The 25,153-nt window shown below is 48.3% G+C and overlaps 3 protein-coding genes across 5 annotated transcripts in view; 1 reads left to right on the top strand and 2 right to left on the bottom strand.

The window, feature by feature from the left end:
- The window catches only part of GID4 (GID complex subunit 4 homolog), a 28,010-nt gene extending 23,549 nt beyond the window's left edge, over nucleotides 1-4,461 (bottom strand). Inside the window, exon 1 of the mRNA XM_036894021.2 lies at nucleotides 3,865-4,461. Within this exon, the coding sequence (XP_036749916.2) occupies nucleotides 3,865-4,293 (429 nt within the window). The 5' untranslated portion in view covers nucleotides 4,294-4,461. The remainder of the gene's footprint in view (nucleotides 1-3,864) is intronic.
- A 79-nt stretch (nucleotides 4,462-4,540) lies between these two features.
- ATPAF2 (ATP synthase mitochondrial F1 complex assembly factor 2) lies at nucleotides 4,541-24,799 on the top strand. Of its 3 annotated transcripts, XM_036894002.2 has the most exons (9): nucleotides 4,541-4,816; nucleotides 13,814-13,858; nucleotides 14,107-14,252; nucleotides 15,590-15,687; nucleotides 17,280-17,360; nucleotides 18,928-19,040; nucleotides 19,542-19,657; nucleotides 23,987-24,023; nucleotides 24,619-24,799. In XM_036894002.2, exons 1-9 carry the CDS (start codon nucleotides 4,684-4,686, stop codon nucleotides 24,762-24,764), a joined length of 915 nt encoding a protein of 304 aa, XP_036749897.2. In that variant the 5' UTR covers nucleotides 4,541-4,683; the 3' UTR covers nucleotides 24,765-24,799. The 3 variants fall into 3 exon arrangements, with proteins under 3 accessions (XP_036749897.2, XP_057356762.1, XP_036749896.1); XM_057500779.1 differs by lacking the exon at nucleotides 24,619-24,799 and having other exon boundaries at nucleotides 23,987-24,501; XM_036894001.2 differs by lacking the exons at nucleotides 23,987-24,023; nucleotides 24,619-24,799 and adding an exon at nucleotides 21,240-21,595.
- Nucleotides 21,735-25,153, bottom strand: part of DRC3 (dynein regulatory complex subunit 3) — a 30,544-nt gene continuing 27,125 nt past the window's right edge. The window contains exons 11-12 of the mRNA XM_057500780.1: nucleotides 22,861-22,992; nucleotides 21,735-22,615 (exon numbers count right to left, since the gene is read on the bottom strand). Coding sequence (XP_057356763.1) covers nucleotides 22,502-22,615; nucleotides 22,861-22,992 — 246 coding nt within the window. The 3' untranslated portion in view covers nucleotides 21,735-22,501. The remainder of the gene's footprint in view (nucleotides 22,616-22,860; nucleotides 22,993-25,153) is intronic.

Below are 25,153 nucleotides of genomic sequence, written 5' to 3'. Positions count from 1 at the left end.
TCTCCAAAGAAGAAATTCAGATGGCCAACAGACACAAGAAAAGATGCTCCACATCACTAATAATCAGAGAAATGCAAATTAAAACCACAATGAGATATCACCTCACACCAGTAAGGATCGCCACCATTACAAATGTTGATGAGGATGTGGAGAAAGGGGAACCCTCCTACACTGCTCATGGGAATGTAAATTAGTTCAGCCATTGTGGAAAGCAGTATCGAGGTTCCTCAAAAAGCTCAAAATAGACATACCATTTGACCCAGAAATTCTACTTCTAGGAATTTACCCTAAGAATGCAGCAGCCCAGTTTGAAAAAGACAGATGCACTCCTATGTTTATCGCAGCACTGTTTACAATAGCCAAGAAATGGAAGCAACCTAAGTGTCCATCAGTAGATGAATGGATAAAGAAGATGTGGTACATATACACAATGGAATATTATTCAGCCATAAGAAGAAAACAAATCCTACCATTTACAACAACATGGATGGAGTTAGAGGGTATTATGCTCAGTGAAATAAGCCAGGCAGAGAAAGACAAGTACCAAATGATTTCATTCATATGTGGAGTATAAGAACAAAGAAAAACTGAAGGAACAAAACAACAGCAGAATCACAGAACCCAAGAATGGACTAACAGTTACCAAAGGGAAAGGGACTGGGGAGGATGGGTGGGAAGGGAGGGATAAGGGTGGGGAAAAAGAAAGGGGGCCTTACGATTAGCATGTATAATGTGGGGGAGGCGGGGCATGGGAAGGGCTGTGCAGCACGGAGAAGACAAGCAGTGATTCTACAGCATCTTACTACACTGATGGACAGTGACTGTAATGGGGTGTGGGGGGGGACTTGGTGAAGGGGGTTGCCTAGTAAACATAATGTCCTTCATGTAATTGTAGATTAATGATAACAACAACAACAAAAAAAGATGGATGATAAATAGCAAGTGTTGGTGAAGATGTGGAGAAACTGGACCCCTCACACACTGCTGGTGGGTTGAAAATGGTGCAGCCACTCTGGAAAACAGTCTGGCAGGTCCTTCAAGTATTAAACACAGTTACCATACAACCCAGCATTCCACTCCCAGATATCTACCCAAGACAAATGAAGACAGACATTGACACAAAACTTTGTACATGAATGTTCACAGCACCATTATTCATAATAGCCAAAATATTGAGACACCCCAAATAACCACTGATCGATGGATAAACAAAATGTTGTCTAGCCATAAATGAACTATTACATAACAATAAAAAGAATGAAGCTCTGACACATGTTATGACATGGGTGAACCTTGAAAACATTATGCACCATGAAAGAAGTTAGGTACTTAAAAGGTCACAGATTGTATGCTTTCACTTACGTGAAATGTCCAGAATAAGCAAATCTTAGGGGGAAAAAAATTCGTGGTTGCCTAGGGTTGAAGGGGGTGTGAAGGCTAAGGGGTGTGGGGTGTCTTTTCAGGGGAAAGAAAATTTTCTAAAATTAGACTGCTGTGGTGGTCCCACACCTGTGCATACATTAAAAACTACTGAATTGTACACCTTAAATAGGTGAATTGTATACGAAATTCATCTCATGTGAATACATCTCAATAATGATGTTATGGGAAAAAAAAGCAAGCAAGCAGAAAAAGAGGCTGAGTTATAAAAGGCAAAAGTATTCTAAGAAGGCTGGTTTATTCCAAGAAACTAGTCCTGGCTGAAAAACCAGATGATGGGGCAATTCACATGCCACTGACTAGCCTCGATGATGGACAAGCAGCTTGCCCATCCAGATGTGGGGCAGCATTCCTGCTCATGACCACCGCCCCCACAATCAGACATCCTACTCGAGTGGCCTCCAGCCACCAGCCAGGTTTCTGTTCGGGCTGCCCTGAGACCTATCAGTTGGGCACCAGCTCAGTCGCCACTTCCACCTGTTTCACAAGGAAACTGGCACCTGACAGAAATTCAGAAACAACACACTAAGGACAGACGAAGGCAGTTGCTGTAGTAACCAAAGCAGACTTATCTTCTACACTAGCTACCCTGCCACTTGTGCCCCACCTCAGAAGCCATCAACTCCAACAAATTCAGGATCATTCCAAACATGACCCACACGAGGGATCTCACTTCCAGAATGCTATGATTAGTTTCAGAAATAAATAAAAGCCTGTACTTATTCATAAAGAATGCTATGATTAGTTGCAAAAATAAATAAAAGCCTGTACTTTACACTAAATTCTCACATTTTAAGCAAAAGAGAAGGGGGATCACCACATAATGCATATAATTATGAAGACTGAAATAACTCCGCCATAGTTTTTCAATGACAATAAATATCATGGCTCATGAAATTTAAGTTTATAGACCAGATACAATTAACATGAAAATGCAGTTAACCTGATTAGAACAAGAGAACGTCATTTATTCCCACAAAACAGTATGAAAAAGAGAGGCTGATGAACACTGCAGTTAGCAGGAAAAAAATTTACCTTCACTGTATTTTGGGTGGGAGACCCACTTGCTCAGAAGACAGGCTAAGATGTAAAATTTGTAAAGGGCAAAAGGCGAGCATAAGGAAAAGACCATCCTACACTCTTGTCTTCACACATGGTGCTGTAAGACAGCACACCAGGAATTCAGAGTTTCTGTGAGTCGTTTCAAGGGGACAGATGTCTGGAGGGGCTTTTGGAAACAGCCTAGGAGGTGGAGGGTCAGGCCAAGGAAAAAGATGCAAAGGGAGGGGGAAGGAGCATCCTGAGGCAGCAAGGGTAGCTATAGGGGAGGAATAGTTTTGTGGAGGAGGGAGAGAAACAGAAGTATCAATCACTGACCATAACCTTTGGCTGGGGAGAAATGTCAAGTGTGCTACTTGAAGGAAACACCGTGTGAGAAAACTGCATGAATCAGATTTCCTAGTACATGGGGATCAGAGACTGAGAGCAAGCTTTGGCATGTAGGAAAAAGCTAAGAACACAGAAAGAGGGTCCCCTTGAACCAGGAAGGAATAAGACGAAGGTATGGGGTGGGAGGTCTGGGTTGACAGGCTGGGGAGACTGGGAGCAGAATGGAAGTGGTCAGAGAATGGGGGTAGGGAGGATAAGCCTGGGGCAGGAATCCTCAGGGTGGGGGCAGCTGGGGCCTGAGCCAGAAAGAGATGGGGCAGTAAGAGGTCCGGGGACCTCTAAGGGACAGTGAGGCACTCCACCCAGCAGCACCAGGGTGAGAGTACCTGGTCTTGAGGGGGCGCCAGGAGTCATCAATCAGTTATGGATTGGGGGCTCTCCAGCTAAGGGACTAATGGAAGGAGGGTGCTCCCAGGTCTGAGGCTGATTAAGCTCTCCCAAAGAGGAAATCCTAGGAGAAGGAGGCGGGCCTCAGGATCTGAGGATTCCTGGGGCTTCGGGAAGAGGGTTGTGGGGTAGAGGCATGTCTCAAGTCTTGGAGAATCTGACTTAGGCCCAACCATGCGGAGGGTCCAGAGTCAGGAAAAACCAATGGAGAGTATTTCAGGGTCTGAGAGACACTGCAGGCAAGGCTGATCTCAGGGCGACAGGTCATGGGAAGGTCCCAGGTCTCAGGATGGCCAATCATGGGAGGCTTCCGGATTCTAGGCGGGTGGGTCTCGGGCTTCGAGTCTGGGAGAGTGTTCAGGGTCTGCCAAGAGCAGCTCACGACAGGCGTGTGAGGGGGCAGGTCAGGGTTGGGGGTCAGAGAGTGTAACACCAGCTGGGCAGGTCCCAGGGTTTAGCGCCGGGTGCAGGAGGCCCGACGGCGAGGGCCTGGCCGGCGGCTGCGGACTCAAGAAGCCGGGGACGGTTACGGCCCGTGAGCGCCGCGAGGAGGCCCTCGGGCCCCCGCCGGCCCGGCCCGGCGCTCACCTGCAGCACCACCTCTACGTCGTACGAGTTCCCCTTGCTCTTCTGGTGGCCGCGGAACTTGGAGCCGCTGTAGAGCAGGCTGGTGGCCACGCCGGGCTGCTGGGTGTTGATGGGCGGCGGCGGGATGAGCGAGGCCGCGGAAGCAGCCAAGGCACCGGCCGGCGGGGTACACTCTGTGCGGACCGGCATCGCGGGGTCCCCCGGAGCCAGGGCTGGGGGAGGGGAGAGGAACCGCCGCTGCCGCGCGGGAGCCGAGGACAGTGGCAGGGAGGCAGAGGCCGGGGCGCGCACGCGCGGGGTTGGGGCGGGAGGGGTGACACCCGCCCGCTGCCTGCGGACCAAGCGCTCCGTCCGCCACCGGGACCCCGGGACCTGCGAGTAGGGCCTCCCGGTCCTGAGCTGAGCCCCCCTCCCCACTTGCCCTCGCATACACACCACCCCTTCCGATTGGCTCGAGGTTGCTCGGGAGGCGGGAGTAGGCGCACGCGGCGCTTCTACCCATTGGCGGGCGGAGGAAGCACGTGGCCGGGTGCGCGAGAGGCCCTCTGGGACTTGTAGTCTTCCCGAGGTGCTGCGTGGAGTGGGCGGGGCGAGGTGCGTTTGTGAAGCTGATTGACTGGGGGTGTGCGCGAGTGGCGCGCGCGAGCGACGGCGCACTATTGGTTCATTCGGAAGATGGCGGCGTGCAGGGGAGGATGAGGGCACTGGGGAGGCGGTGAGAGGTTTTCGTACGGCCTGAGCCTGCGGCTTGGGGATTCCTTCTCCCTGTTTCCTGTTCTCAGGTTTTGTGCCGGTCGTCTTCCCAGGCCCTTTAGCGTTATGTGGAGGAGCTGCCTCCGGCTTCTGGATGGGGAGCGCCGCCTCCTTAACCGGCCCCGGGGTGGTCTCGCCGCCTCCGTGGGGCCGGGATCAAATCCCCAGCCCCCAGCCCGTGCCTACGTTCCCCCGACAGGTGAGGGAGGCCGGGGCACGTGTCTTCTTGGCCAGGGGCCAGCTGGGCTTAGGCGGGCTGTGCACGGCGGGGTAATCGAAGCAGCGCTCAGGCTCAGGTAACGCAGGTCTATCGGGTTCTGTTACAGATCGGGAAAGAGAAGCCCAGGCAGGGACCCCCGAGGGCACACAGCGCGTCACCGCAGGAGAGACAGTAATTGGCATTTATCACGTGCGGCTTTTCACGAGGATGATAGCTTTCCTGTCCAATAAAGAAAGCAGATGTATCCTTGTTTTCAGACAGGGAAAACGGGGCTCAGGGTCACGATTGCACCAAGGACAAGATCAGAGATTTGTGGAGGGCAAAGTTCGGCCTGTCTGTTTCCTGTGCTCCAGGGCCTAGAAGGGGCCTGGACCTCCAGCATTCAGTCTTCTAGCTCTGCCACTTTGTCTGCACGGTTCTGGCCCTCCCTCCAACTGCCCTGCCACAATCCCTGTCCTGTCTGCTAAGGAGTTGACAGCTGTACCTCCTTCCTCCACTTCTGACTGATGAGGCCTAAAAGAAGGCAATGGCCCTTTCATTGCTTCTGAGGAGAGTTTTAGGCTAAGAGTGGAAGTGATCCCCTTAAATGAGTGAAAGTAGAACACATTCCTTTCATTCAGTTAGTTTCTCTGTGCTGAGGGCAGGAGGCGGCATAGTCTTCAAGACAGTCATGGTCCCCACGTAAATGGTGTTCAGTATCTAGTGCAGAAGGTTATACTACCCTGGTTGAACAGTAGCTTATAATATCCTGTGCTAGGGAAGTACAGCTGCTCCTTGAACAGCATGGGGATTAGGGTCACTCACCCCTTTTCGTGGTTAATCTGAGTATAACTTTGACTCCCCCCAAAGCTTAACTGCTAATAGCCTACTGTTGACCAGAAGCCTTACTTGTAACAGTGGATTAACACATATTTTGTATGTTATATTATTATATGTTGTGTTCTGAGTATAAAGCAAGCTAGAGAAAAGAAAACGTTTTTTCAAATTGTCACAATCTCCAAAAAAATTCCAATATATCAGTTGAAAAATATCTGCATATAAGTGGACCTCTGCAGTTCAAACCTGCATTGTTCAAGGGTCGACTTACAAAAAAGCTCTGAGAACACAAAGAGGCACCTGCTGTCATCTTAAGGGTCTTGAAAGGGTCTTGGGTGAAAGGACAGTTAAGCAGAGTCTTGATAGATGGGTAGGAGTTTGGCGTAGAGGAGGAGGAAGATGGCTAGAACACATCCAGAGGTGATGTGGGGTGTGAGGGACCTTGCTGTAACACTGCCTGCTTTAGAAAAACTAGAACTCTATAGGCAGTTTGGCATTGTGGCAGAAATCTTGTGTGCAAATCTTGGGTCTGATGCTGGTTGAATCTCTGAGGTACTGTGTGATCTTGGGCACTTGACTACTTCCTTTCGGCTTAATTTACCTCTGATTTGAAGGACTAGGTTGCCTGTGAGGGTCCTTCTGTTAAGTTCCATAATTTTACACAAATGGATGCAGCAGGGAGCTGAGGTTTCACCTGTCAGGGCCCAGGCGAAGGGCATGAAGGTGGGCCATAGAGAGCCAGTTAAGAGGAAGAAGAGCATTTGTGTGATACTGTGATTATATATATATATAAATATTTGTGTGTGTATGTATATATTTATTTGGTCTTTGCCCTGTTCCTAGCACACATCTCCTGAAATTCTTGTAATTTACAAGCGATAAGAGCTGTGGGAGAATGTTTTATTATTATATTTGGTCTTTTGTCCTAAAATAGCTCCAGAGTGGTAAAGGTAAAAGGAGTATGGTATTCATAACAAGTCCCTTTTAACCACATCTAGGTTTATGTTAATGAGTTGACTTTTGGAAAACCCCTAAAGATGGGGCTAGTTGGTATAGGAACCAACCATGTTAGAGGGTTGGAACTTTCAGCCCTACTCCTGATCTCTGGGGAGGAGAGAGGGCTGGAGGCTGACCACAATGTGATTTAATCCATCATGCCTATGCAGTGAAGTCTCCATAAAATCCCTGAATACAGGCTTTGAGGTTTGGATAGCTTCCTGGCTGGTGAACACATGGAAGTGTTGGGAGAGTGGCATACTGAGAGCACATGGAAGCCCTGCTCCTTTCCCCATCCCTCACCCAAAGCATCTTTTCCATTTGGCTGTTCCTGAGTTCTGTCCTTTTATAGTAAATTGGTAATCTAGGCAGTAAAATGTTTTCCTGAGTTCAGTGACCTGCTTTAGCAAATTAAATCTGAGGAGGGGTCCTGGGAACCTTCCATCTATAGTTGGTTTGTCAGAAGCCCAGGTGACAACCCGGACTTGCAATTGGCATATGAAGGGGGGTTTAGGGAGTACGGTCCTGTGGGACTGAGCCCTTACCCTGTGGGATCTGATGCTATCTCCAGGCAGCTAGGGTCAGAATTGAATTGAATTGTAGGACACCTAGCTGATGTCACAGAGTTGACTGGTGGGAAAACCCCCAACACATTTGGCATACAGAGTGTGTAAAGATAAACAAGAGAAATTATTTTTTTCCCTTTACAACATCCCAGAGAGGCACAGTGTGAGCAAAGGGAACACGGTCAGTAGTTCGCTTAAGTTCACAAGAGCAGAGTAAGTTAAGTTAGTTTAGTGGATGCCACTTCCCATTATGGTGGCACTTGATTTTGTCATCTTTTTCCTTTGTGCTGCAGAGTTGCTAGTTTAGGCTCGGAAGTACCTGGCACATGGTAGGAGGTGAAATGTGAAAGAAAACAATGAAAGAATGAAGCATGTGGGAGAAAGGTACATGAGCCAGGCTTCTGAGTGCTCTATGAAGACTTCAGTGATTTGAAATTCTATGATTTTTTGGAGTAGTGAAAGATTAAACCCAAGTGGAGCCTTCTCAAAGAAGACTTTGATTGGCAATCAGACTGAACTTGGCTCCTTAGGAATGGCCATGCCTCTGGGCTTGTAAGGAGGAGAGGAGGGTTTTGGAAAAGGTGGCTGGGTGTTGAGATATCACTGTAAGGAGCCCCATGTCAGGCTGTTTGGTGGTTCAGCTGTTGGAGATCCAGTTAGAAGGGAAGGTGATCTGGACGATCTGCATGTCTGGCTGAGTGTGCTGCCCAGTGAGGTCAAGGCTGGAAGCCTTGTCTCCTCTGTTTACAGATTGTCTGTCACCTGGACAAGTCATTTAGCTTCTCATTAGCATCTGTCATCTCAGAGGTATTACCTACCCTGTCTTCATAGAGTGGCTGTGTTGTGTTGAGGGAGATTCTGTAGATAAGGAGACCACTCTGCCATCTGTGTTGATAAATAAACTTTTATTGGAACACAGCCATACTCATTTATGTATCATCTGGGGCTGCTTTCACTACAATGGCAGAGTTGATTGTTTTGCAACAGAGATCATAGAGCCTGCAAAACCAGCTTTTTCGAGAAAATGTTTGCTAATCCCTGCTCTAGATGCTGGAGCAATTTGGAAAAAAAACATGTTTAGACATTTGGCCAATTTACATTAATTGCTATGGCAGATACATTTGGCCAGAATTTTTTAACAGCTTTATTAAAATATAATTCACTTACAATTTGCTCATTTAAAGCATATAATTCAAGAGTTTTTAGTATACCCAGAGAGTTGTATGACCATCACCACAATCAATTCTAGAACATTATCACCCCCATAAAAGCCCTGTGCCCTTTAGTGTTAACTCTCCCCTTGTCCCCTCTGATCCCCCAGCTCTAGACAACCACTACTTTATTTCCTTCCTCTGTAGGTTTCCCTAGTTTGGACATTTCATATAAATGGGATGTGGTCTCTTTTGACTAGTTGTTTTTGAGTTAGCATGTTTTCTGGGTTTATCCAAGTTGTAGCATGGATCCATTCTTTTTTATAGCTGAATGCTATTCCATTGTATGGATGTGCCACATCTCATCTATTCATCCACGATGAACAGTTGGGGTGTTCCCATCTTTTGGTTATTGTGAATGCTGCTTTGAGTACAAGTTTTTATGTGGGCAGATGTTTTCATTTCTCATAGATAAGAGAGTATATATGCATGGAATTGCTGGGTCAAATGGTAACTGTCTAGCTTCTTGAAGAACTGCCACACTGGGTCAAATGATTACTGTTTAGCTTTTTGAGGCACTTTCCAAGGCAACTGCACCATTTTACATGTCCACTAGCAAAGTATGAAGGTCCCAGTTTCTCCACATTCTTGTCAACATTTTGTTATTATCTGTCTTTTTTATTATATCCCATCCTGGTGGGTGTGAAGGGGTGTCTCCAAGGTTGGATTTGCATTCCTAATGTTGAATGATGTTGATCATCTTCTCATGTGCTTATTGGACATAGTACATTTTTTTTGGAGAAATGTCTGTTCAGATCCTTTTGACTGTTTTTTTAAATTGGGTCTTTGTATTTTTATTACTGAGTTGTAAGAATTCTTTGTATAGTTAGCCTGAAGAATGTTGATACCTGAAAACAGCTGGTTAGAGTTGTGTTAGGAATATGGAAGGAGGGATACCCCGAGTCAGAATTTAGCTTTAAGGCTTGAGGCCCACCAGATGGCACTGTTAAAAAAGATAAACGTGTTGAGACCACTCTGAGAAGGCACTTCCTCTCTTGGTGCACTGCGGGGGTTGTAGTTCTGAGGCTTTGAGTCTTTCCAAAGCAAAGGCCAGCCCAGAAACTGAGGCTGGTAGAAAGATCACTCACTGGACCCTGAAGCCTGGGATAGGAGGAGAAGTGTAAGAGGAAGTGACATAGAAAACAGCCTATTTCTATTTTTTTAATTAAGCTATCATTGATATACAATCTTATGAAGATGTTACATGAGCAACATTGTGGTTTCAACATTCATCCATATTATCAAGTTGCCCCTGCCACCCTATTGCAGTCACTGTCCATCAGTGTAGTAACATGTTACAGAGTCATTACTTGTCTTCTCCCTGCTGGACTGCCTTCCCCATAATCTAGCTATATTGTGTGTGCTAATTATAATGCTTCTTAATCCCCTTCTCTGTCCCTTCCCCACCTCTCCCCTTTGGTAACCGCTAGTCCCTTCTTGGAGTCTGTGAGTCTGCTGCTGTTTTGTTCCTTCAGTTTTGCTTTGTTGTTATACTCCACATATGAGTGAAATCATTTGGTACTTCTCTTTCTCCGCCTGGCTTATTTCACTGAGCATAATACCCTCTAGCTGCATCCATGTTGTTGCAAATGGTAGGATTTGTTTTCTTTTTATGGCTGAATATTATTCCATTGTGTATATGTACCACCTCTTCTCTATCCATTCATCTACTGATGAAAACAGCCTATTTCTTTATGTGAATTGAAGCAACCTTGCAGGAAAAAGGGACCCAATGGATATTAACTTACGCTCTAGTACTCTTGCCATGAGCAGTTTTTTAAAGTTGTTCTCTGCTTATAAAGCCAGTTTCCTTATGGCCAGCTTTGAAAAGTCAACACTTTTTTACAAAGTCATTTCTTTATATCTACATAGTCTACAAAATTGTCACTTAAAAGGCACCCAGCGGTGCATACTAAAAATAGACCCAAGTTCTGTGTGATCCTACAAGCCCAGGCTGTTTCATCTTTAAAGATAGGGTCCCCGCTGCTGTCGGCTAGCCTTGTACTCACTGGGAGTATGGGTGTTTCACAGGCTCCTGGCCTCATGATTTCTCTTATGTGGCCCAAGACCTTTGAGGGCCCAGGTGAAGAACTTCTGGACATTGTTGGGGAGTGTGGATCCTACCAAATGAATTTCCCAGGTCCTGTTCTTGTCTGCCTATGTGAACCCCTAACTGCCTGTGTGACTCCCTTTGCCTTCCTTACTGTGACCTGTCCGGCCCCCTCCCCCAGACCTGTCCTCCCCAGCCCTCTCTGGGCATCTCTAACAATCCTCTGCTGGAATAGCTACAGTCTTGTCCTGACTGTCTTTCTAGTTCTTCATAGCTGTGCTCTCTTGAGGTCCAGGACCTTTGTGTAAGCTGTTTATTCTGCTGAAAACTCCTTCTATACATGTGCCTTCTAAAAACGAATCATCAGTGGAGATGGGCCAACTCCTGCCTCTTCTTTGGGTCTCAGATGAAAGCTGACTGCTTGGAGGTCTGCCTGAGGCCCACGGTGAGGTTAGGCTTCCCTTGGTGTGTGTCTCCAGTGCTCCCTGTACTTCACCATCATTGTTACTTTATTGTTCAGTTGGATTAGTTTTGGTGTTCCCACTGGATAGCAAGTGCCTCAAGGGCAGGGGGAGCTTTGAGGCCTCCTCCCAGGATTTACCTCACTTCCTGGAGTAGGATTTCTCCTCACCAAAGTCTGTTCCAGGCTGAAGTGGAGCTGGCCGCGTTCAGGAGAGCACCTGTCTAAGCCATGCATGCATGCGGGCCGCTCTTGTCTGAGGCCAACAGCCTGGCGCTCCTTTTGTCATGCTGTCAGTCTCTTTTTTCTGCATGGTTTACTCCTGTTTTGAGCGATTTTGGTTGACTAAGCCTCACCTGTCCATCCATCCCACTCCCTTCCAGTTTTCCCTTCTTAATCAGACACAGAGGCTGACCTGAACCAGGGTGGAGGAACTGAGGTCTGAACAGTAATGCAGAGAAAAAAACTTCCCTTGTGGGAAAACTCACTGCCCTGGCAGCTTTGGAAGGTTCAGCCGGTTGCTGTCAGTGTCTGCCCCAAAGTGCATTCCGGGGCCCCAGGTTTTTGGGCCCTGTCCTGGGGCCACGTTGGGCTGTGTGCTAGAATGCTCTCTGCTGGCACTTCCTGCCACCAAGCCCGATTCTTCCCCCAGTGATGAGTCAGCTCTCAGAGCTCTTCCCACTTCCTGCCTGATTTTGCTTTAGACATGCTTCTCAGCCCAGGCATCAGAACATACTGGATGTAGTCTGGATGCCTTGATCCAGGCCTACAGACATAATGCGAGGAGGCCTCAGATTCATATCTCATCTGCCATCTGAATGTGGCTTACATAGCATGTGAAGTAGGGAAATTTAAAAGTACTGAAGTGCTGTAAGCTCCCTATTTTGGCTTCACATGTATGAGAGGATCACTGTTATAATCTTATTTCAGACAAAGGTGGGAAATGGTGCTATAATAATATAGCATCATCTCAGTGGCCAGATCGGATAAAAAAAATTCCACAGAGACAGTGCTTTTTGTCTGTTTTATTTGCTGTTTTATTTGAAGTACTTGCAGTAGCCAAGATTGGAAGCAGCCTAACTGTCCATCAGTAGATGAATGGATAAAGAAGAGGTGGTACATATACACAATGGAATATACTATTCAGCCATAAGAAACAAACAAATCCTACCATTTGCAACCACATGGATGGAGCTAGAGGATATTATGCTCAGTGAAATAAGCCAGGTGGAGAAAGACAAGTACCAAATGATTTCCCTCATTTGTGGAGTATAACAATGAAGCAAAACTGAAAGAACAAAACAGCAGCAGACTCACAGACTCCAAGAAGGGACTAACAGTTACCAAAGGGGAGGGGTGGTGAGGGAGGGAGAAGGGGATTGAGGGGCATTATGACTGGCACAGATGGTGTGGGGGGGGATCATGGGGAAGACAGTGTAGCACAGAGAAGACAAATAGAGACTCTGGCATCTTACTACACTGATGGACAGTGACTGCAATGGGGCATGGGTGGGGACTTGATAATATGGGTGAATGTAGTAACCACATTGTTTTTCATGTGAAGCCTTCATAAGAGTGTATATCAATAATACCTTAATAAAAAAAAACAGTACCTGATACATAGTAGGCATACAAATCTTTTTTTGGGGAAAACAGTCTGGGCCTTAGTAAGTGCAACCATGGAGATGCAGTCTTGGGCCCTCTTTGTGTAAGCATTATGATAGCAAGTGAGATTTATTAAAAAACATATGATGCAGAAAATATGAGAACACAAATGTTTGGAGTAAGAGCAGATATCCCCTCTGTTACCTCTTACCCTCCCGTGCACACAAACCAAGTTCTCCTGATTTTCATAGTCTATTTGAATTATAAAATTTATCTTAAACTTGGCTAAGTTTTTTTTTAAAGAAAAGCATTGGAAGAAGTTAAAGAGCACTAACAAACGAATGAGTCTCCTTTTCTTCCGCTTGCTGCATCATTATTTCGATTAACTCACTTCAGCCAGAGACTGGAGGCAGTGCCCAATGAGTGTGTGAACGGATGAAGGTTTTATTACAGGTGGTAAAGGCTGGGCTATGGGCAATAGCTTCCAAAACTGTGACCTGTATGTTCCTTGTTAGTTGAAGGGATCTGCATGATTGCTTATGAAGTACTCCTAGTTTTAATCCCTCCTGGTAAAAGGGGGAATTTGTTTACATTTTCATGTAAGATTTTATTCAAGTTATTTTCAGGTAGCACAGAACACAGATTTTCCCTCTTCTTGAAGGAAATGTTTGCAGTTCCTGGTGAATAACCAGCGAAGCTGGTTAATTAGGTTAATTAATTGGATAGAGGGGATGGGAAATGCTCCTGGGATCTCTCCTTACTGCCTGTGCACACACACACGCAGATGCACGTTCACACTGGCTTTGCACTCAGGCCTTAGAGGTATCAGACTCTCACCTGAAACGAGCCTCTGGCTTTATTGCATTCCACCACCTTTAGATTGGGCACATTGTGCTGGCATGGGGGCAGGGCTGGTGAGGGCCGAATTGGGGAGTATGCTTAGAAGCAGAAGATGCTAGAAAAGTCTGTCCGGTCAGCCTGCAGCTTCATGATGCTGTGTGATCAGACTATCCCTGGGCTTGGGAGCTGGCGGGGGCATGGACAGCCTGTCCTGTCCTGTCCCTCCTTTACCCTGGAGAGTGAAGGCCTTCCTCCCCCCAGCTTTCATCAGAAGCTGTTGACTATGCCCACAGAGCAGGGCAGACCTTGACTAGAGGTAGGAAAATCAAGCCAATCAGTCAGAATTAGCAGTATGATACAAGCTGGTCTTGTCACTGCCTCAACTGTCTTGACATTATTTTAAACTGCCTTTTTGAAAAATCTTTCTTACAGAAAGGAAGAGGTTTTATCAGAATGTCAGCATCACACAGAGTGAAGGTGAGTGTCTGAAATTCTGACTGCCTCTTTTCCTTTTTTTTTTTTTTCTGTAAATGGGTAGAAACATTTTTCATCTCCAGTCGGTTCACCGGTGAGATGACTCTTTGCGCTTTTGTGGGATATGTCTCTGTAAGTCCTCCAAGAAGGAGTTCAGAGTTGTCTTTGCACCAATTCAAGTATCTAAATATAGGAGTGGTCACTTGATTCAACTTAACCATCCCTGAGAGGTTTTCATTTGATCTTTCAAGGTGACTTTGAGATAAACTTGGACCACCGGAAGCTGAAAACTCCCCAAGCCAAGCTCTTTACTGTCCCCAACGAGGCCCTGGCAATTGCAGTGGCCACTGAATGGGACTCCCAGCAGGACACCATCAAGTTCTACACCATGCACCTGGTAACAAGTTCACAAACCTATATATACCCTGATGCCCACTCCTGGCAGAAACTGAAACCCCTTTCCAAATTCCATTAAGGCACTCGGGTAGTGCCAGCCACACGTGTGTCCTGGGATGTGACAAACACTCTCATCGTTGCCCCGCCCCCTGTATTCACCTGTTAAGAATGCCATGCTGGGTGGCTGGTTCTTCCTCTGGTCTCAGGACAGACATCATGTTCCCTGGCTGCCCAGCCTCTTATTTTTTATTTCAGCAGCCATTCCTTTGTTTTATCAGCACTTAACACAATTCGTAATCATCTGCTTTATGTTTACACACTTACTGCCTGTCTGCCCCACTCCTTGTAAACACAGAAGGGCAGAGCCACCTCTTAGCGCATAGCCAGCCCCTGTCAGGTAGTTTAGTTGGCACTCGTAAGTATTGGTTGAGTGAGTGCAGGAACCCAAGGGAGCAGATGGGGTCAGTGAGGACAACTCTCAGGATCCAGGGAGGCTCCCCACATGGGTGGTTCACTGAGGCACTCCAGCCGACTCGGGAAGGTGTTAGCTAAATTCTTAAGATCCAGGCTCTGCAGTTTCCAAACTGCCACATTGGGCAAGTTACTGTTCCTCCTCAGCCCCATGTTCCCCACTGGTGAAAGGTGAGTGTTAACATTACCTGGAGTCGTGCTCAGGGCAGGGTGGCAGCAGAGCGAGTGCAGTCAGCGCTGGCGTTAGTGCTATCATCCTGGTCATCACTGGTTCCACCCTGACATGCAGACCCAGAGGGGCTTCTTCAACATCTGCACAGCCAGTCCTTTGACTGTCTAATGAAGTTAGGGTAACGGTTCCAAACTCATCATTAGAACACCCTGCTATGGATAAGTTGGATCTGGAAAAATAACTGTGCTCCTGGTTTGGCTGTTCTGTTCCCCTGCTTTCTAAGGTATTTAAGGAGCCAGCTGGTAAGCTTTCAGTCAGATTGGAGTTCCAGGGAGGCCTTCATGTCCCGCTTGCTGAATTTGACTGCTCTGGGCCTCACTTTCCCCATCTCTAAAATGGTTATAATAACTGCTGTGAGATTAAATTAAACACGGCAGAGCCTGGCAGTGAAGAGCAGGAGACCCGGAGCCGTTGCACACTGTGTGGCACGGAGCCTAGCTGCGGCAAGCTCTCAGAGATGCATGACAGCTGAGGCTGTGGGACCCCTCGGGCAGGGCTGCTCATTGGCACTCCGCACCCCGGGCATCGCTGTCTGGCTCTCATGTGGTTGTATGCTGGGTGCCGTGTCCTCAGGAACACAGTGCTCTTGCCCTGGCCTGGTGGGCGGTGACAGGGCTCTCTGCCTTTTGATTCAGACCACACTGTGCAACACGTCTTTAGACAACCCAACCCAGAGAAACAAGGACCAGCTGATCCAGGCGGCTGTGAAGTTTCTGGACACCGACACCATCTGGTAATTGGCGTTGAGATGGGCATTCCCCTTGAGTTTTGTGAGTTCCTTGGGCTGTTTGCCTCTTTTGCCCAGGCAGTTGTCAGTGGAAGAGGCAGATGGCTATTATCTCACAGGGCAGGGAAGGTGGTCTACTTGACATCAGCACTTAGATGCTCTTCAAACCCCTAGGATGGAAGACTCCTTGGGCTGCAACAGTGCCAGGGCTCCAGGCACTCCTTCTGTGGCCCTGCATCTTTCCCCTGGTCTGGGTAGGGAGGGGTGGGGTTCCATTTGCAACTTTTGCAGGGCCCAGGATCGAGGCGGTCACTTGCCGACGACCTTTGGTGGGGTCTCTCGCCCTGGACTTCTGCCCACTGGCACATTCTCATATAGAAATCTTCATCATTGCTGTGAGCTGAGACACAGAAATGATCAGGTGTTGATACTCAGGCTGGCTGCTGCTTCTGAATTCTCTCCTGTGTCTGTGTTCTTCAGCTAATTGGCCAGTGATGCTCAAGCAAAGTTGGAGAAACGAGGGTTGAGCAGCACCATGTCTGCTGGCCCACATGCCCTGGGACTCTGAGCTATCCCCTGAGGGATGAGAGGGGCAAAGGTACTTTTAGAGAGGCAGCCCGAAGGGTGCCAGACTTTGAATTGCTGGTTCCAAAGTCACCTCCATTTGTGTTAGGGACTACTTGTCACAGTGAACAGAAACTCATTCAGCCTAGCTAAGGTAAAAAGGGTTTTCTTGAGAACTATACAGGAATCAGATGGGGACCACCAGGGATGGGAGCCAGAAGCTGAGATCCCAGAGGTCCTCTCTGTTTCCCTGTGGGGAGGAGGGAGAGCCTGCCTGTCATCCACTCCTCTCAGCAGCCCAGCTTTTCCTGCACACTCAGGGATTGTCTTCTCTGTTCTGCTCACATCAGCCTGTGGTTGTCCACGGTGCTCACTGGGTTCCCTTCCCATGAGGCCTTGCAGCTCAGCTCACCTCAGCTGACTCCATATGTGACTCTTGGTCAAAACAAGTGGCACAGCCTAGCGTCGGGTGCTGTCAGGCCTCTGTGCCAGCAGCTGCACTTATAGCCAGGAGGCAGGTGAATCATTAGGTGCAAACAGGCCATTTGTTCTGTGGCCAGGGGACAGTCTTGGGAGGGGTAAGAATAGATGGGGATGCAGTGACTGAGCTTCTGGCAGAGCATCCTAAAATCAAGTGGGTGTGGACCTGAGGGTACAGTATTAGTGCTGCAAACCTTGACCTGTCAAATAATGCGACATTTAGGACAGTGGTCTCAAACCCAGGCCTATAGTAGAACCCCCTGGATGGCTTATTAAAACAGATTGCTAGTCTCCACCCCCAGAGGTTATGTTTTCCATAGGTGTCAGGTGAGGCCTGAGAATTTTCATTTCTAACAAGTTCCCAGGTGAGATGCTCTGCTGCTGGCCTCAAGGCCACATTTTTGAGAACCACGGCTTTAGAGGCAAGGCTTGTAGGGCTGGAAGAGGGTGTGTGGAGAAGTTTCCATCTGTTGCCTTTTGATTTTCCATTGTCTGTCACTGAATGAAGGAACTATACTTTTTTATTAATGAAGGTGATTTTTGTAATGAATTAGCTACAGGGTGGAAGAACCAAAGACATTAGTGGAACTTCAAAAGAACGAGTGGGACCCGATCATAGCATGGGCCGAGGAGAGGTAAGATGTGCATTCCCCTGGTGCTGGGTGGCTGCTGGAATCCAGGGGCCATGCTGGACAATAGAGCCCTAAGCTAGTGGACTTCCTGAGTTCAGAGCACCTGTGGGATTTAGAACCTTCCACATGTTCAGGGATAGGGCCATCTTGGAATAAAATGCTTCTCAAATTAATTTCAGCCACTTGCCACCAGGGCACATTGTGCTCATTATAGAAATGGGGCTCTGGTTCCACCACAATTGACTGTGTGACCTTGGGCTGGTCACTTGATCTCTCTGAGCTTCCTTGTCTGTGAGTGGGGCTCATATCTCTTCCAGTGTTGTGAAGAGTAAATGAAGGGAAGCATGGCATCCTGCTTGGCACACAGTAAATGCTCAAATTTTGGCAGTTGTCATCTTTATCATCACCATTGTTATGGCATTAAACTAAATCACAGAGTAGCATGGATGATATGTACACACATGGAGAAAAGTCTGGACAGCTGTATACAAAGTTACAGATGACATCTATCCTATGGATGTAAGGTTTCTAGGAATTTCTCTTAGATGGAGAACTCCTTTGTGCATGATTACATAGACTATTGATGCAGTAACAAAGAAAATTCAATTTCATTTCATTTCTATGGGAGTTTGGGAGGACTTCTACCTTGAGCACAGTATTTTGTAAGCTCACAGAGTAGTTCTGACACTGCATTTTTCACAGGAATGATGCCCATCTGTCTCACTTGTATGTGTTTCCTGAGTGCCCATAGTGTGCCAGGCATTCTTGGGTCTTGTAGTAAAAGGTATAGTCAGTGAGCAAAAGGATCAAATAAAATGTAACAACTGCAATACTGTGTGAGAGCTGTGAAGATACGGTATCATTTTGGAATCTAATGAAATACAACAATAATTTAGATGCCTGGAGATCTTTGCTGTGGTACAAAATTGTCAGCTTTTTGTGGCAGTGGAGATTTCTCATCCTTAATAGTTTACAGAAAAACCAATGGGAAAAACCAGTGATATATGAAAGAAAACTACAAAAATTGTTTTTGCTCTATTCGTTTTTTCCTATGTTTTATGCTATGATTGTTCTTGAAAATGTATCCTTCTTGAAGCCACATCCCAGACCAAAATATAGGAGAGGCTTAGTAAATATTTGGAAAACAAATCGTTTAATGATATAGGTCATAGCAAATATGATTGTAAAGAAACAATATTTAAAAGAAATTTTATATGGCCTTAAATATGAAAAACTTTCTTAAAAGATTTAAAAAGCATGTAGTTCATGCTTTGGATGGAGATTCTAGAGAGCTGCACATAAGTGAACCCCCTGCTTGCATGACATAACCATCCATGCCTTTATTTAGGGCAGTTTCTTGATAACTCTGGCTTTGCTCTTGGGTGACACAAAGTTATTAGGTCAGGAGCCCACTGATTACATTGGCAGTTGCTCCCAGAATCCCAAGACAGGCCCCTGAGCTACATGCCCTTAAGGGGTGCACACACGCTCAGCAGTTTAGGGCTTTGCTTTGGGGCAAAAGCTGAGCTGCCTAGCACCATAGGGACAGGCCAAAGCCCTTTCCTTTCAGATATGGTGTGGAGATCGGCTCCTCCACCAGCATAATGGGGCCCAGCATCCCAACCAGGACTCGGGAGGTGCTCATCAGCCACCTGGCATCTTACAACATGTGGGCCCTACAAGGTACGTGTGGCACTTCCTGTGGGCCTCAGAGGGTGGGTGGTGGCTTTGGGTGTCAGAAGTCCAGAGAGTCACAGGAACACTCTAGGGTCTGGCTCTGATGCCAGACCTGTACTCGGTGGGAGGAGACAGCAGGCTCACACCCTTCCTGGAGGAAGTTGTCCTCCTCTCCTTCAGGAGTCTCGAGTCCACAGCTCATTGGCCCAGTGCAGGTCACATGCCCATCCATGACCCAGTCATTGGGCCGGGGGTGGAATGTGCTGACGGGCCAGATCTGGATCATGTGCCCACGCATGTAGGAGCCACGGAGTGATCACCCCCAAGGGACAACAGAGTGCTCTTTGAGAAGAATGCAGAATGGGCACAGATGCTTCTGGTGACCCTTCTCCCCCACTGGTGCCTTTGCACTTACAGGGCTGCAGGGACAGGCAAAGAATAGGTCTGGCAAATGCCCTGTTTTGGGTAGGGGAGCCCTGGGTCCTGACCTGGCTTGTGTCCCTGCAGGGATTGAGTTTGTAGTGACCCAGCTCAAGTCCATGGTGCTCACGTTGGGCCTGATTGACCTGCGCTTGACAGTGGAGCAGGCCGTGCTACTATCACGTCTGGAAGAGGAGTACCAGGTGAGCTGTGGCCAGCGATCCGAGGTGGGCACCCCAAGTCCTCACTTTCCCCTCCGTGATTCAGACTGTGTGTGATGGGAAGGTGAACCCATTGGAAATGTTTTTATGTAAGTTTGGTCTTTATTACTGTCCTGTCCATCTGGAAGCCAAAACTAAGGGTCAGTAAGAGTATTGGCAAGTAATAGTAAACAAAATAAGAGTAGTGAACACCACCGCTGTGTTCCCTCTCTGTGCTCGGCTCTTCCCTCATCGCATCCTCTCCTCAACAGCCAGGTCAGGTGTGAGCTGTTGTCACCCCCATTTTACACAGGAGGAAACTGAGGCATGGGTCACACCCCTGGAAAATGCTGGAGCCAGGGTTGGGAGTAGGCCACAGCCTTTGCCCCAGCTGCAAGTGGAGGTCTGTGGGCAGTTCTAGAGCCTTTGAGCCCTGCCTCAGTGACTGGGGCTGTGGGTGTGCTAAGCCTTCACACTGTGGCTTTCACGCAGTGGGTCGCACGGCTGGCAGCGGGTGCACAGGTGGCTGCTGAACGGATGAGTTCTGATTTAGTGACTCAGAATTAATAAGGTCTTGCTACACTGTTGTTGGCATTTTTTAACTCAGAATTATGACGTCCTCTGCAGTCTTTTTGGTGTTACTTATTTCTCCAGCCTCAGAAGGCTAAATACTATCACAAATTGGCTCCTAGCACAATGAAAACCCTTCTGTAATGACAGTATTTCCTGAGTCAATCTAACCATCTGCCTGGAAAAATGCCAGGGGAAAATGTGTTTCTGTGTCACAAAAGAGGCTAGCTATCCTCTGGATGTTAAGAACGATTGAATGGGAAGAGGGGTGACCTGTGGGGGTGTGAGGGTTGTGGGAGGTGGGGAGCCAGGAGACCTGGTTTCCAGTCTGGGGTCTGCTTTCAACTGTGGGACCTGAGCCAGGCTGTCATGCTCTGAACTTCAGGCTCAAACCAACACCACATGGGGTATAACCCGAGTCATGTATGTGAGTTCTCTGAAAATATGACATATCACAGGTGTCCAGATTGAGACTGGGCTACCCAGAAATGCTTGTATAATGTGGCAGATTCTGAGTTCCTGGATGGGCTGGGGCAGCGAGGCCATGTGTCCTGGGAGGTGACCCTGGCCAGGGAGGAGCCAGCAGGGCCAGGTTGGAGTTGCGCTGACATCTGGACAACCACACTGTGCGTCCTGGAGAGAGAGTCTGCAACCGTGCCCTGTGTGCAGAGCAGAAAGGCCTCTGCAGCACTGCAGCCCCCCAGGTGTCAGTGACCTTGACCTTGTGATTTATCTACCCCACCCACACGGGCACATGCAGCCCAGCCTGCTAGACAGCTCCTAAAGGATGACATTCTACAGGCCACTTCATGCCAGTCACCTTTGCGAGAAGAGCAGCATAGGGGTCAGGCCCTCAGGGGAAGTACACGTGTGATTTTGGTTTCTGGACCACAGCCCTCTCAGACCCTCCTCATCGTGGAGCATGGGGGCCTGCTTTGCCCACCAGTGTACTTCTGCCTCCTCTGTGCATTTCTCATTAGCCAGTAACCCAGCTCACATCTTGTCCTCACCTCAGATCCAGAAATGGGGCAACATTGAGTGGGCCCATGAGTACGAGCTGCAGGAGCTGCGGGCGCGCACGGCCGCTGGAACCCTCTTTGTCCACCTCTGCTCTGAGAGCACCGTGATCAAGCACAAGCTCCTGCAGGAGTGAGGCGCAAGCAGCAGACCCAGCAAGACAGAGGCTGCATAGCTGCAGGCTCCCCACAACCCTAGGGGCTCTCAGCCAGCGGCACCCTAGAATGCAGAGTGCAGCTGTCTGGAGGTCAGCTCCGGTCCAGGCTGGTTGCCCCAGCCAGCAGTGGGTGAGGGAGATGGGTGTAAGAATGACTTTCATCCCTGATTTTATTAAAGATTTTTCTGCCCTAGAAACCTGTTAAGCCCTGTTTTCATTTATGCCTCCCCTTTTCCCCATCATTCCTATGTGTTTGTGTTACCAAGGTCAGGCAGCTTACCCCCTTGGCACATTCTGGTGCAGTCTCCTGGTGCCAGGGCCCAGTGGAAGGGAAGCAGGAAGGGTCTGCGCAGCAGGCAGTGAAGCCTCCCTGAGCCGCCCGCCCTGACTCACCTAAGTAATGAAGAGGCGTCACCTCTTTGGTGGGGCACTAGCCACACTACCCATGTGCTTCCCATGACCCCTTGGCCCAGAGGAGGCACTGTCACATCCCACTTCATAGAGGAAGCTCAGGCTGCAGAGGTGGCATGGGAGGCCCAGCCTATACCCTTTACCTCCAGAGGGCCCTCAGGTCCCTGCAGTCAATCTTGGAGCTCCTTTGTGGGCTGGCCCAGACCCTGGTGTTGTGCTGGGGACTGGGGGCTCCCCTGTTTTGCTCCTCAGCACCTGGAGGAGAGAAGGTCTTGGTCCACAACAGTTTCCAATGGCTGCTGGCAGCTGCCTGCCCTGGACGTGTCAGAGGAGATGGCGTTGGGCCACAGCTGACATAAGGCCACAGCTGCAAGTCTAGCCTAGGGGCAGCCCCCCTTGGGAGTCACGCTCAGTAGACTGGTTAACTGCAAGGCCAGGTGCCGTTGTCTTTGTCTTTTTCTCCTGCTCATCTGAATGTGAATTTTGGCTATTTTTTTTTAAACAATGGAGAGACAGTGGCATAAATCCTGTATTTTTTTCTACATTTGGAAGTTTTCCAGGGGTGGGGGAAGAATGGTGTTGTTAGGGTCATGGGTTGAAAAATCCCGATAACTTCTGAGGTAGTCAGTGAAGGGTGTGTTCTGGTTGGACCCAGTGCTATGTTTGCAAAAGGAAGCTTCTGGGCAGACACTCTAGTCTATGATGTCACTGCCTTCCATGTTGTCCAGTTCACTCTGCATGTGGTCGATGTATTGATTGATCTCCTTCACTCGCTTGCGGTTCCTGGTGATCTCATCCTTATGGATCTGAGGGGTAAGACCAACCCAATGTCCTTTTGTCAGATGGTTGATTAATATCTTTTACTGAGTCTAGTTTGGGGAAAAGGAAAGTAATTTAAAGTCTGGTGGGCTAATACTGAGTTCTCAGTGTGGAATTCTGCAACTCCTAATTTTACATCATTTCTTACTGCAAATAGTATATACTGTCCCAGGAAGATTTCCACTCTGACTGATAGCTAGAAAAACTGCTGCGCAGGGTGACATGTACCCACCTTGTCCACTAAGTTTGTACACCACGAGTTGATCCTGGTCACCAGCTCATCTTCTCGATTGTCAATCTTCAGGAGGTGGATGTCATGCGATGCCCCAACAGCATTAACAATTGTGCCTTTGTTGACAAAAAGCTGGTGGGGAGAGAGCAGATGAACATGTGTCTCGTTTCACTGAGCACACCCCAGAGCTGAAGAGAAAAGGATCGCCGTAGAGTCCCTGAGCTGGAGCCCACCTTTGTGACAAGTCATTTTCCCCCAGCTCACCTTCCGGGACAATGCCTGCCAGACTCGAGCAGCGAGCAGTGGCAAGCGTTCTGGGAAAGGACCAACAGGGCATTGACTTTGCAGTCGTAGTTGGGAGCAGGTTTTCTCCACGGAGAGGGCAGATGGCTGTCCCCGGGCATCCTTACAGAGGACATTGCCGTCACAATGCTGCTCCTGCTTGCCCTAAAGTCTCACCTGCCTGAAACCTGCCAGTCGGGAAGTGTGAGGTTGGCCCAGGGTCTTGAGGCTGCTCTGGGGACAGAAGGCCCCACAAACCGAAGGCTGTTCACTCCACATTGTCTCCCCACTATTCACATTAACTAAATTGAACCGTGGATTACACTCAGACATTCTTGCTCCCGACCTCATTTTTTGCCTTGTAAAAAGTTGTTGAAAACGGTCACCCTGTACTAGGTCTGGCTGGTTCTAGGTGTTCACACTGGCTATTGTGTGCCTGGCACAGTCGCATATCCAGTGGAATCGTTTCCCAGAGCAGGGGGAAGGCTGCCGAAGCACTCAGCAAGTAGTTGCTTCCACTTTGAAGGGAGATGCTTTGTAATGCCAAGGACTGCAAGGATCTGAGTGCCCCACATGGTAGAGAAAACTGCATGTGGGTGTGTACGTGGGTTTAACTTTTGTACAGTAGTGGTTAGCTTAACAGTCTCCATGGAAGTTCTATGGAATCTTGAGATGTGAAATTTCTGGAAAAAAAGTATTCTTTGATCAAATGCATTTGGGAAGCCTGCATACTAGGCCCCTCCTCATTTTCACAGTGTGCAAAGCATTTTTCCAGAGAAGGCTCTGGGAATTCCTGTGGAAAATACACCCTTTTAACTTTGTATTTCTGTTTCTGTTTTTCCAGCTTACTTGGTCACAGATTTCTTCTAAGAGTAATGCCTGTTAGTATCTTGTGGGCTGCTGGTTTCCCCAGAATGCCATATGGAAAGGCCAGGCTAGCTGATGCGGGGAATGGGGCATCTGGGAGACTGGCTAGCACAGTTGCATGAGAGAAATGGCAAGAAGTCACTAACTTCCTCTGCTGTATGTAGACGGTCCCTGGCCTGGGAAGAGTTGAGGATGTGTGCAGCCTGCCTACTGATGAGCCCCCGGTGATGGGCTCTCTAACAGTCGTCCTGGTTATTTAGAAATAGCCACAACCACAATATCTACCCATCATGAAAGGGTCCTCATTCTTCATTTAAAAAGTGGGACACAGCAGAGAAATTGTACCCCTTAAAGTTTGGATATGTAGAAAATAGCATTAGAAGCTGTGAGAAGTGAAGTCTGCTTAGAACCGGGTGAGGTTAGAACTGGTTATGAAAAACAGGGATATTTGTATAATATGAGTGAATCTTGTTTAAAGAAATGATACTAAAATGCAAGTTGCAAATTGTTTCTGGCCTTCAGGTGGCCTGGAGTGGTGGCTACATCAGTTTCGCCTCTCAGAATAGTTCTCTGGGTAGAATATTCTAGATTCACCTCCTATTTCTACAGGTCAAAGTCACAGGGGTGTGCAGAGCCCTCAAAGAGCAGCAGCTGCTCCTGGATCCGAGCCACTCCACTGTTCTGTGGGCCTCACTGGACTCCACAGCGGTGGCTCTTGCAGCTATAAAGACATTTCTTTCAAAGGGACTTCTTGAGGGTGGGAGGATAGCTGGAGAAAGGCTGTGATGGTGGCCCCATGCCCACATGGGGTCAGATGATTCTGTCACTCTGCCCAGGGCACCTGATGACACCAAGGCCCACTCCTCCAGGGAGAGACAGGCAGAGATCCGTCCTGCCCTGTCCCGGCTCAGCTGAAGGGATAGGGACCGGTGCTGCCAGTGCCCCCTGCCAAGGGTGGGCCTTCAGATCCCAGCCAGGACCTTATCCCAGCTACCCTATCCATGGACTGCTGGCCTGGGTCACACCCACTGTCGCTTGAGCAGACTCTGGGGACTTACAAGTCCTCTCTGTGGTGTGGGCCTGAGCACTAGCCCTGTTCATGCCACTAGACACCCACGTGGTGTTCAGAGCACCCAGGAACAAA

The sequence above is a fragment of the Manis pentadactyla genome, chromosome 4 (genome assembly GCF_030020395.1).
Source record: "Manis pentadactyla isolate mManPen7 chromosome 4, mManPen7.hap1, whole genome shotgun sequence".
NCBI lineage: Eukaryota > Metazoa > Chordata > Mammalia > Pholidota > Manidae > Manis > Manis pentadactyla.
The sequence above is the reverse complement of the archived record's forward strand: the minus strand, read 5'-3'. Positions and strand labels throughout refer to the sequence as shown.